This window comes from Vicia villosa, unplaced genomic scaffold (assembly GCF_029867415.1).
Source record: "Vicia villosa cultivar HV-30 ecotype Madison, WI unplaced genomic scaffold, Vvil1.0 ctg.001063F_1_1, whole genome shotgun sequence".
Classification (NCBI taxonomy): Eukaryota; Viridiplantae; Streptophyta; class Magnoliopsida; order Fabales; family Fabaceae; genus Vicia; species Vicia villosa.
Genome location: NW_026705468.1, coordinates 513,086 through 526,255, shown reverse-complemented (window position 1 = coordinate 526,255; position 13,170 = coordinate 513,086). Strand labels below are relative to the sequence as shown.

Sequence of the window (13,170 nt, the reverse complement as noted above, 5' to 3'; positions counted from 1 at the left end):
GTTTGAGTTCGGGTTCGGGTGCCACCAGATATTTCGGGTGCGGGTTTGGGTATTGTAAAACCCGCACTCAAAACCTGAAATCACACTCGCTTATATATATATATATATATATATATATATATATATATATATATATATATATATATATATATATATATATATATATATATATATATATATATATATATTGTTGAAAGTTGTAGAAAAAAAATGTATTGTATTACTGGTTCGGGTTTGGGTGAAAAAATCTGAACCCAACGGGTGTGGGCCTGAGTGTTATTTTCCACCCGAACATCCTTTGGGTTTGGGTTCGGGTTCGGGTGTCGATTTCGGGTGCGGGTTTGGGTAGTGCGAAACCCGCACCCGAACTTGCAAGGGAACAACTTGCTAAGGATCAGAGGGTGGAATCTTTATCTCATCATATTCAGCAAGAGATGGTAAATGATAACAGACTCACTCTGGTGAACCCTCAAGGTGCAACTCAACTGCGTGAATCGGAAAATACAATAAATAGTGAATATATAGATGCTACTCAGCAGGAGGAAATTATTCCTGAAACTCAATTGGATGATAGGCACAAGAAACAGGTCACAGATTTCCTACTTGATTCTTGGGCTAATCTGTCTGAGCAAGATAGAATTGAGGATGACACTGATTTTTTCGCAGACAAAGACTTCCAATTAGTTCGGAGAAGAAAAAGAGAAACAGAAAAGTCAAATCCACTGATTATACTAGACGTAAATCTAGTGTCCCCAACAATTCCTTATGAAGAGCCTTTTTTGGAATGTTAAAGGCTTGGCCAATAGCTCCTCTAGGCTTGCTCTTAAGAGGCTGATTCGTTCAAATAATTCAGACTTTGTGTTCATTGCTGAACCTTGGATGGATTTTATCAAATTCCTTAAAGCTTGGCTGCACAACTTGGATCTCAAGCCTTTTGCCTTCAACCAAAGAGATGGTTCGCTGCCAAACCTTTGGTGTTTTTGTAAAACTCATTTCAATCCTGACATTATTTCCTACGATGATCAGAAGGTTTCTTTAACGATTAATTTTCAAAATCTAACCCTTGGTTTCTCTGTAGTTTACGCGTCCACTAGTTATATTTGCAGGAGGCGTTTGTGGAGTAAGCTGAACTTGATTCTTCCCAATTTGTCATGGTGTTTTATTGGGGATTTTAACGCTATCATTAGCACTGATGAGTACAGGGGAAACCATGTTCCTTCTAAAATCCCTATGGAGGATTTTTTTCAATTGGTCTAATGATAGGCATTACATTCACCTCCCTACTGTGGGAAATCGTTTCACTTAGACTAATGGCCGTAAAGGTAAGCATTTAACGGAGAAAAGGTTGGACAGGGTGATTTGCAATGCCGAGTTCCTTGATTCGTGTTGCAATCTTGTTTGCAATACTCTTCCTAGAGTCAAATCGGACCATTTCCCTTTATGGCTCACTTTTGAGGTAGATAAGTTTTCGGTAAAATCGCAATTTAAATTTCTTAGGATGTGGTCTTCCCATGATGACTGCATAAGAATTATAAAAAATGCTTGGAATACTAACATTTCAGGCTGCCCGATGTATATTCTTGATCGAAAGTTGAGGATTTTGAAGAAAAATTAAAACACTGGAATATCAACACTTTTGGTAAGGTGCAAAGCAAAGTTGATGTTGCTGAAGATGCGCTGAAGGATATTCAGGAGAACATTGATATGAACGGGTATAACGACTTGCTGCATTCCAAAGAAGTGAAAGCGCAACATGACCTTGAGGTTGCACTTAACCTAGAGGAAGCTTTTTGGAAGGAAAATCTAGAATAAATTGGCACACAGCTGGTGATCGTAATATTCGTTTTTTCATCAATATGCCAAAATTAAAAGGAAAACCAAACTCATATCTGCTTTAAATATAGATGGCAATATTATTACTGACAAAACTATTTTAGAAAAGCACGTTGAATCTCATTTCGCTAATCTGTTTAATAGTAATGCTGATTTGCAGGATTCAGACATGATTAAAGACATCATTCCCACATTAGTGGATGATAGCACCAATTCTCTTCTTACCATGTTACCTTCTGCAGATAAAATTCATAACATTGTCCTAAAGCTGGATGCGAATTTTGCTCCGGGCCCGAATGGTTTTGGTGCTTACTTTTTCCAAAAATAATGGGGTATCATCAAAATAGACGGCGTTAACCCTGTTTGCTCCTTCTTTTTGCAGGGCTGGATACCTCCAAACTATAACACTAACACCATTGTTCTGATTCCTAAAATTACTGCTGCTAGTTCTTTACATCAGTTCAGACCCATTGCTCTTGCCAATGTAAAACACAAGATGATTACCAAAATTATTGCTGATAGGCTATCTGATATCCTTCCCGCGTTAATTTCTCCAGAGCAAAAAGGGTTTATTAATGGTAGGAATATTAGAGATTGTATCTGCCTTGCTTCTGAGGCGATCAATCTGCTCAATAATAGGAGCTGTAGTGGGAATGCTGTCCTTAAGATTGACATTTCTAAGGCCTTTGACACGCTAAGTTGGCCTTTCATTATTAAAACTCTTCAAGCTTTTGGTTTCAACGATCGTTTTTGTAATTGGATTTTAGTTATTTTGAATTTTGCGCATCTTTCTATCAGTCTTAATGGCAATCAGGTTGGTTACTTCAAGTGCTCTAATGGCGTTAGGCAAGGGGATCCCCTATCTCCTTTGCTTTTTTGTTTGGCAGAGGAGGTTCTTAGCAGGGGTATCACCAAGTTAGTGACGGAGAATCAAACTAACCTTATTAAGGCTTCCAAGTACTGTTTCTTCCCTTCCCACACCTTGTATGCTGACGACATAATGATATTTTGTCGAGGAGACCAAAAATCTCTAACTACTATTGCTAAAATTCTTAATGATTATGCCAGATATTCGGGTCAGTTTTGTAATAAAGTGAAATCTCTGATTTTTGCAGGGGGGATGTCCACAACCAGACATCAAAGACTGGATCTTCTCTTGGGGTTTACCATCGCGTATCCTCCTTTCATTTATTTGGGGGCTCCTATTTTCGTGGGCATGCCTAAAGGTGTTCATTTCCAATTCGTGGCGGACAGGGTCCGAATCAAGCTTGCGATGTGGAAAGCTAGCCTTTTATCCATGGCGGGAAGAGTTCAACTTGTGAAATCTGTTATTCAAAGTATGTTGGTTCATTGTATGGCAATGCATAATTGGCCGGCTAGCACGATCAAATGCATTGAAAAGTGGATGCGGAATTTTATTTGGAGCGGTAATTTAGAGAAGAAAAAGTTGGTCACGGTAGCTTGGAAAACTTGCTGTAGAAACATTAAAGACGGAGGCCTTGGTATTAAATCTCTTAGAAGCTTCAATGCGGCTACAACGATTCATCAGTGTTGGACTTTCTTGAGGAATAAGCAAGACTGGGCTAGAGTGTTAGCTGCCAGAGTTCGAAGGGCTAACTGTTACATAAAATATTCAATAAAATCTTCTATTTGGAGTAGTATCAAGGAAACTATTGAAACTGTTATGGACAATACACAATGGATTATTGGAAACGGTAAGAGTGCTTACTTTTGGCTTGACAATTGGCTCGGGGATTCTTTGGTGAATATTTTTAATATTCCATCTCAATTCCACGGTAAGCTAACCTCGAAACTGCGTGACCATGTGGAAAATTCAAGTTGGAAGTTTCATAACAATGTCACAATAGCTTTACCGAGTCTGTTGTTCAGAATTTTTGTGATATCTCTTCCACTGGTGGAGGCGGAGGACGATTTGATTTGAACAGGAACTGACAGTGGGCTTTTGAGTATCAAAGAGGCCTACAAATTTGTTTCTCCGTCCTCGGTTGTGGCGCTATGGAAGCTTTTCTATTGGAATCCTAATATTCCTCCTTCGAATTCTATGATGGTTTGGAGATTGATTAACAATAAGATTCCCACTGACGAGAATCTGAAGTTGTGCGGTTTCTCTTTTCCATCAGTTTGCAATCTCTGCTTTGCGCATCAAGAAACCTCTCAACATATTTTTTTCGAGTGCCGCTTTGTCCGTTAGATTTGATCTTGGTTGAAAGGTATGCTGAATATTCAATATCTCTTCTTTTCCATTTAAGACTGTTATGCTGCGGTTGCTGGGTGTTGTTCTCCTCAAGCAGCGGTTGTCATTACGGCTTGTATTGTCAATGTTTTCGTGCAAGTTTGGAAGGCTAGGAATCTATCCAGGTTTGAAGATATAACTACTCATTGGAGATCTTGCACTGTTCATATCAGTGCTCTTGCCAAGCTTGTGGGAAATATCACCAAGAAATCTTCTAATTCTTCCATGGCCAATTTCACTCTTCTAAATGGTTTTGGCATTGCTATTAATCCGTCTCGCTCTATTCGTTCCATGGAAGTCTTTTGGTCGCCGCCTCCTTTGGGATGGATTAAAGGGAATATTGATGGTGCGGCCACAGGATGTCCATCGATTAGTTCTTGCGGGGGTATTTTTAGAGATTACAAGGGTGATCATTGTGACAGCTTTTGTGCTTTTTTGGGTGAAGGGAAAGCGGATTTTGCAGAATTTTGTGCCGTTAAGGTAGCTATTGAGAAGGCTTCGGAGTTTGGGTGGAATAAGCTTTGGCTGGAATCGGATTGTATTACGGTTGTGAATGCGTTTTCTAACTCTAATCTGGTGTCGTGGAATATCAAGTCTCGTTGGCTCAAGTGTCGTGCTTTCACGCTTAATATGGATTTCATGATCACACACATATATAGAGAAGCCAATTTTTGTGCAGATCTCATGGCTAGTTTAGGCATTAGACTTAAGAATTTTTCTTGGTTCTCTCATGTTTATCCAAATATTATTAGGGAATTCTTGCTTGACAAGGATGACACCCCTAATCTTAGACTTCTTGCCTAAGGGGTTTCGGTTTGGTCCCCCTTGTGTTATTGTTTTTCCTCCTTTTGTTTTAATATATTTTTCTCCAATTAAAAAAAAACCATCAAGAATAAAATCATCATTTATATGAAATAAAAATATAATAAAAGTCATGTAAGTAAAGTCTTGATATTTTATACTCAAAATTTAAAGATTAGAAGATCAGTTCGAGTGAGATATAAACAAAACTCGAAAAGAATAAGCAAGTTAGTTATGAAGCATGCGCTAAAGGAAGACATATTTGAAAGACAACAAGTTGAAGGAAGAAGCTACTGCCGACAAAGTGCAACAATAAATTCTCTTAGAGACTGTTAAGAAGTGTGGTTGGGCCTAACTCATTCCTACAAAATCGACTTGTAGGGTGAGGATTGTCTCCACTTATAAAGACATGTTCAGGTCATATATTATCACATGTGGGACTCTTAACACACCCCCTCACGTCCAAGACTAGACAACTGGAGCGTGGAAATAAATGGTGGGTGGCCCGATAGCGGAAACTATAGAAGGTGGCCCACCGGATCTTTAAACGAGGCTCTTGATATCATGTTAAGAAATGTGGTTTGACCTAACTTATCCCTACAAAACCGACTTGTAGGGTGAGGATTGCCCCCACTTATAAGGACATGTTCAGGCCATATATTATCACATGTGGACTTTTAACAGAGACTATGGGTTAGTTATCTAGTTGAAACCATCTCATTATAAATAGATAGATCAGTGATCAGTCTCGTAGAAAAGAAGTTCTATTCTATCAAACCATTAGCTCATAAGATGTAAACATCCATGCTGGAAAATCTATTTCAACGGTTGTGACCATGTCACGTAGGACAAGTCTAACTCAAGCTCAAGTGTTTGACGTATTTAGCTCAGCCTGTACATTAATGTTATTTTAAGTTTTCACTTTGATGAGCAAAACCAAAAACCTCTTCAAAACAAAGTTCCTCTTAGGGTTTTCCTATTGAAACCTTACTTCCAAACTCACACCATAATAATTGAGACTGATCAACCCAATCAACATGAGTTGCAAAAGCCAGATCTTGCAGGATAGACGGTAGCCTGTTTGGTAGAGTTATCTAAGTTTGATATTATATTTGAGCCAAGAGGAGCAATAAAGGCAAATGCTTTGACAAATTTTGTTGTGGAAATGACGGCGGTGAAAAGGGGTGTGAATACTATCTATTGATGGTTCTTCTAATCTAAAAGTAAGTGGAGCAGCAGAAGTAACATTGGAGACGCCATATGGTGTCCTGATTGAAAAATCATAAAGATTTGAATTTAAAACAAGTAACAATCAATTTGATTATGAGGCCTTAATAGCAGGTATTCATATAACAGTTGAAGTAGGGGTTAATGAGCTCGAAGTGCGAAGCGATTCCCAACTAGTCACCAAACAAGTTACTGGAAGTTTTCAAACCAAGGATTCTTAAGTTTTGAAATATCTTTAAAAAGTCTCCAAGTTAATCGAAAAATTTTAAATTTTTTGTTTAACACACGTGCCTAGGGTCCATAATGGTAAAACATGTTTGTTGGCTAAATTGGCTACCACCAAGAGGCCAAGAAATAATTGATCGGTGATTCAAGAAACTTTGGCACAACCAAGTATAGACCAAGAGGAATCTTTGTTCATTACAGAAGAATTTGATTTGTGGATGGGAGAGATTATACGGTATCTAAAAGAAAACAAGCTACTGGAGGAAGTCGATGCAGTGTTAAAGATCAAGAAGAAAACGACCAAGTTCATTACCATTACAGATCAACTTTTTCAAAGAGGGCTATCAATCCCACTTTTGAGGTGTTTGGCTCCTAATCAGTCTAAATATGTGATAGTTGAGGTACGTGAGGGGTAGGTGGAACTCACATTGGGGACCAAGCTTTGGCCTCAAAGGTTCTTAGAACAGGTTATTATTGACCAACAATGAAGGAATATTTCTCCGCATATGTGAAGAAATATGACAAATGTTAAAGATTTTCTAACCTCCATCAGGCTCCCCCAGATTATATGAGCTTAGTGGTTTCCCCGTGACCTTTTTTCCAATGAGGGTCAATATTTTAGGACCTTTTTCCTTTAGCTCAAGGCCAGGTAAAGTTTCTCGCTGCAGGGGACTACTTCGATGAGTGGATCGAGGTGGAACCAGTGGTAATAATAACAACAAAAAGGATTAGAAAATTTTATTGAAAAAAGATCATATTTTGGTTCGGCCTCCCATAGGTATTGATAACTGACAATGGAACTCAATTCTCTAGCGTAAGTATGGAAACTTTTAGGAAGGAATGGGGAATAATAAAACTTAATTTTACGTCGGTCAAAACTTCTTAATCAAATGGTCAGGCTAAGTCAGCTAATAAGGTAATTCTACAAAGTTTTAAAGAAAAGATTTGAGGAGACAAAGGGTTTCTGGTTGGATGAAGTGTTAATGTTTTTGTATGTAATGATATTTTGTTATATTTATTTGTGTATTATTGATTTTGATATAAATTTTTTTCTTGAGTCTGGTCTCAGTTCAAGTTAGACAATTTGAATACCCCTGACTTATTTGGATTGTAAAATTCAAAATACACTATTAATTTTTAATGTAACCTTTCAAGATTTTTTTTTCTTTATTTCTGACCTCATTTGAATTCTAGAAGCCAAAAGCTACAAAAACACACTTCATATTTTAGTACCCAAACTATATTTTTGTTAAAACGAGAGGTTTCCAGGAGATTTCAGAAATGGAAAAATAATTAGTCAAAAATATTAAAGAGCTACATTTACCATCTATGACTTAAAAATCACACAATTCATCTGGAGAACAAAAAATGATATTTATTTTAAAGATGGGGTTACTCTTTCCAGGATGCAACTCATACCTTTAAAAACTCGAAAATGGCCTTACCATAACTGACGGACCTAAAATCATACCAACAAAATCGTTACAAATGAGACACCTCTACTATACCTAAAAAAAATGTCCGGAGATACATCTCCAGATTCTAGAGATATATCTCCGTACAGATTCTTGTACACAAAATCTCTATTTTGCATACACCGCTACTTTGTGTATTTTGTCATCTATTAACTAGATAGTTCCGTTATGATCCTGTACAAAACTACGTAGTGAGTATGGGTAAGAATAGACTACGCCGAGTTAGGCTTTATCAAACTAGAGCCTGACCTGCAAAAAAAAAACTAAAGCTTAAGTCTGACATGTATCCTATCGTATGCTTATTTTAAGACATGAGCTTGACCTTTTCTAAAGCCTGATTAGTCTATTTAAAAGCTTATTTCATTTAAACATTCGTAAATAAGCAATTAAATTAATATTTGAATATACTAAAAAAAATTAAAAGATCATTGATTGTTTTCATTAACTTATTCGAGTTTACATAATAACATAAGTTTTATGATACTAATTGTTTGAGAGAACTTATGAACATAACTTATGACATTCTTCACAAGGTTTTCTCAAATTATTTTCATAGGTTGTTCAAGATGACTAAGGTTTATTTTTGTATTCTAATTAAAAGTACAAAACACAATATAATAAAAATAATAAATTTATTCATAGTTAATTAAATAGGTCGGCCTAATAGACTTTAAAGGCTTTTTTTTATGGCCCGTGACCTAGTCTTTCTAACTAAATAGACTTAAGAAAATGTCTAGGCTTTTTCTATAAAAAAAAAACCTGACCTAGTCTAGGTCTGTGTAAACTATAAGTTAGGCTGTAAGTCCCTGTTAGTTAGTCTGAACTATTTCCACCCGTAATAGTGAGAGGTACTGGTTAAATTAAATCAATAATTGAAATCATGTCTTCATAGAAAATAACGTGTCATGGTGAAGAAAATTTCATGGAATAATTTAATAGAGATGTGATAACAGCATTGCACAATATTGCTGCAGATTTTTAAGATTGGCATATTTACGGAAGTGAATCTGATTCCGAAGATGTATTTCTAGATAATTTTTTTAGGTAAAATAAGGATATCTCACTTGCAAAGTGCTAAAATATATGTATAAAAGATGCATCCGGAGAAGCATCTCCGAATTTTAGAGGCGTTTTTTACTTTTCACCGTGGTGGGGAAGCACCTTATAGGGTGGAAAGAGTAAACCCCTTAAAGATTTGACCATTTCCTTTATCAGTTTAGGTCAACAATGGGTTTGGATAATTGAGTCCAGGGTATACAAAAATACTTCAAAAAAAAAATTGAAGTACACTCGAACAGAAGCATTTATTTAAAAATCTCTTACTTATTGCAAGATTTTTTAAAATTTCGTTTTTTAGAAGTGTTTTTGGAGATACATATCCTCAAACAAAAGTTGCTATTTACAAAACCCTTTTTACTTGCTTTGCCATGCACACACTGCCAGATTACTATATTAATTACAAGTCAAATTTTCTTTCAGTTTAAGCAAAAAGCATTATAAAAGCTTTTAAGTAAAGTGACTTTCAGATATTTTTGCAAGCCTTTCACATGTTAAATGTAAATTGTAAATGTAATTTAATAGCTATGGCTATAGAAGTGTTTCAGTTTAAAATATATATGTTGATACTTTAATGGTATTTAATACTAATGCAGTTTTCACCTTGAAGAGATTTCTCAAATTCTTCCAGTTGCCGAACGAAACCTCGATTAGGAGCAGCCTTTGGTCTTTTGTTTTTTACATGTTGCAGAGCTTCAGATAAGCTCATTCCACGAGTCTTCATCAGATATGCCACAATGATAGTCACACTGTAAGGTGGAAATAATTTAGAACCAGATTTTTTCAGTTGATCAAAAGAAAAAGAAAATAGTCAAATCAACAATAAGATTATCAAGATTCTTTATTTTAAGTTCCAAAATGAACATTAAGAAAGGAAAGTGTCGCATGAACTTTGTGCAGAATTAAAGTCACAGGCTTGAAGTAATCAAGGACATAATCATCATTTATGAATCTCCAGCAATATGCTTAACTTTCGACTCTACAACAACCAAGAATTCTCTCATTAAGCGTGGCCAGCTACATAGATCATATGATACCACAATGTTCATTCATATCTCCATCAAACTCATTAATCTCTAGATCGTTTTTAATTTTTTCTCTACATGCTGCTCCGAGTTTATTGCTAGAGAAACAACATTCCAGAAATTAAAACCAAAAACAAAACAAAAATGCCATAAAAGTAAAACAGGTTTCAAATAAGTTATTCTCACATGTCCAAACAAAATTATAGCTTTCACAAAGAACAAGTGATCCTATGTTAAACAAGGGAGAAAGATTGGAACAACGAAACTTACCTCCTTGATCTTCCAGCAAAACAGTGAACCAAAACATATCCTCCATTTTTTTTGGCTTCGTCGATAAATTCAAAACACTCATTGAAGTATTGTTTTAAGTTGGTATCCTCTTTGTCAGCAGCTTCCTCAATTTTCCAACAAAAGCGTAACTTTAGTATGGATAAAATACAGTAGTACTACATGCCTAAATTACGTAAGACAAAATACATCGCGAACTCAGATCATTCATAAGTAGAATGTAATCAATATAATCATAGCCAAACTTAATTACAAGCAACAAGGATCTCAAATACGGATCAGCCTCACTTAGTAAAATACACTACATGAGTCTGTTAAAAGGCAATTGATATTCTGAGATGATATAGCATCTGTATCTATGATATAAAGCTAACTGGTTCTACAAAATACAATTTCTAAGATAGAAGGAAATATTTTGACAGCAACTAACAGCAAATATTAGTAAACAACCTCTCTCCTGTCAAAAGGGTCAAGTCTTGGAAGAATCTCAACCCATGCTATAAAGTTAAAGATCAAAGCACAGACTTTCAAAAATGCGAACATTGTCTAAAGCACCAAGGTTATCAAAATTTCAATCTATATCTTAACATTTTACAATTTTGTGATCTCACCCACAACGATCCAGATCTCACGTAGAATCGTGTGTTATAGTCAAATTGTAAAAAATCGTAAAGTTATTGATTTTGTGCGATCTTGGCCATTTCCGGACACAATCAGCCGTTTTCCAACCACAAATCGGCCGTTGTCAGGACACCATCATTAAAGCCCTAGAAGGATGACAAGATGCAAAGGCGCATCAATTACGGTCCAGCAGCAGTCATTTTTCCATAAATACACCTGTCTACCAAAATATCATGTAAAAACAAATGTATATTATGTTTTTTTCGTTTTAGTAATATCTTCCGATTTTATGTTTTACGATCTTGCTACCCCTTCTCGATGATACAATAATAATTGGGTAAAATCTTCCAACCTTAGTTACGTTATTATGTTTTATGATCTTACTATCCCCTCCCAATCTTATGCAAGATCCCAATTCCCGATCTTAACAGCCTTGCAAAGCACACAATGGTCATGAGAACGGGGTTGATTTTGATCTCCACGAGATCTGCCTCCCTAAACCCACCCCATCCTCGCTGAAATGAAAAATAGGCACCCAAACCTGTCCTAATCGGGGTCTCGAACACTCATCCTACCCTGACTTCCTTCTTTTTTTCCCTACTTTTACATTATTTCTTCAAACTAACCTTACATTAAATACTATACAACTCAAATAATCCATAAACATGAAAATAAATAATCAAGAACTTCGATAAAGTAACAAAAAGTTAACAACCAAATCATCTTTCTAATACAAATACATAACCTCAGCCTTATATTTTGACTAATATAGAGAATTCACTTGCATTACTATCCATAAAACAGCATCAATATCAAAATCACTTCACTGATCATCACAATCTTACCATCTATAACTTTATAAACAAAATCTCCAGGATGTGCAGGTGCATGTTTCCCAGCCACAGTCAAAATATGTGTAACATTGACATTCTTCAAAGCAACCTTGTTCCTCGCAGAACCAATCGAACCCAAAAATAAACCCTAAAAAAAATAAAATTCATCCTTTTTTACAATATCCATAAGAATAATCATGATAACAACAAACAAAATGCAATTAATCAAATTGAAGCAGTAACAACTAACTACCTCATCAATTTCGCATGGAATATTATCCTCTTTTAGGGATTTATTCAAAAGCACAACCTTCAAAATTACTGCGATTTGTTTCTTCATCGATTCGTCGAATTGGTTCATAGCTTCTGAAGTTGCCGCCATTTTCTGATTCGCTCCCTTTCAAATAAACAATCAAATTCACGCGAATTTAATACTGATTCAGTGGTAATAATTGATTATGTGATATAATCGATTGTGAGGAAGATAATCAAAATCTTAGGAAGGTAAATAGTGATGTGATTGTGAATTTGCAATGCAGCATGAAAGAGAGGAATCAAGATTTTTGTGTAGAAAGAGTGATTATAGAGAGTGTAAGAATGCGATGTAAAGGTGATTTGATAATCCCCGAAAGGGAGAAGAACTCACCAATAAAGTCAGAATGGTGGATTTTGTTTTTTGTTGCCAAAATAATTTGATCGTACTACTTTCCGTTATTGGCTATATATTTTTATTTTTTATTAAAAAAACTTCCATTTAAATCTCGTAGTCATGACGAAATTTTTAATAATAGCTCGTAGATCTATATTTAGAAACCCTTTTTTAAAAAAAATTGGTTTTTTTTCATATGTACATCTACGAAACGTGTTAAAAATAGAGTATTTCCTAGATATATCTACAAAACAATATGCTATATTTTCAAATGAAATACATTTCGCTCCAAAACTCAATTTTTATAACAAAAATGGAACATTAAATTTTAGTAAATTAAAGTAATGCAATTTAAAGGCAATAGAAAACAGTATACAAATAAATACATCATATAAATCATCGGCCATAATGTCAAATACATAATCAAAATAACGTACATAAATGAAATAAATATACATATATCAAAAAAATCACAGGCATCACTACTGTGTGTGTCGAGCAACATCCTCTACCTCTCATTTGTCTCTGGCCACGTTTCTACGTCCACCACGCCGTCTGTTGCATCCTCTGCCTCTGTCGTCAAGTGCCCCACTTGTCCTGACACGATGTCGACGATACAAAAATGCCATATCTGCCACCCTAATGATATCATCCAATAAATGCTTGTGATCAGACCCCTCAAGGAAGAAATCAACGACAATGCATGTCAGCGCCATGTCAAGTATCTCACGACAACGAGGAAGAACATCGTCAGTGTGGTCCAACTGAAACTGATGAGTCTACAAAATCTCCTCGGGATGGTGATCCCGGTGCAGTGGGAATCATGTATGGTTATGACACCCTATAGTACCAGGTGATGTACTCGTCGACATAACTCCATTCT

General features: G+C 35.8%; 1 protein-coding gene across 3 annotated transcripts; it reads right to left on the bottom strand.

Annotated features, from left to right (window-relative positions):
- Window positions 1–210: 210 nt before the first annotated feature.
- Window positions 211–12,349, bottom strand: LOC131633033 (dual specificity protein phosphatase 1). 3 transcript variants are annotated; one of them, XM_058903744.1, is made up of 5 exons: window positions 11,892–12,278; window positions 11,651–11,786; window positions 10,167–10,287; window positions 9,475–9,620; window positions 211–8,064 (listed from the first exon to the last, which is right to left on the bottom strand). In XM_058903744.1, the coding sequence occupies exons 1-5, from the start codon at window positions 12,018–12,020 to the stop codon at window positions 8,048–8,050; spliced, it is 549 nt and encodes a 182-aa protein (XP_058759727.1). In that variant the 5' UTR covers window positions 12,021–12,278; the 3' UTR covers window positions 211–8,047. The 3 variants fall into 3 exon arrangements, with proteins under 3 accessions (XP_058759727.1, XP_058759726.1, XP_058759725.1); XM_058903743.1 differs by lacking the exon at window positions 211–8,064 and adding an exon at window positions 12,285–12,349 and having other exon boundaries at window positions 8,073–9,620; window positions 11,892–12,035; XM_058903742.1 differs by lacking the exon at window positions 211–8,064 and having other exon boundaries at window positions 8,073–9,620.
- Between the last annotated feature and the right edge of the window lie 821 nt (window positions 12,350–13,170).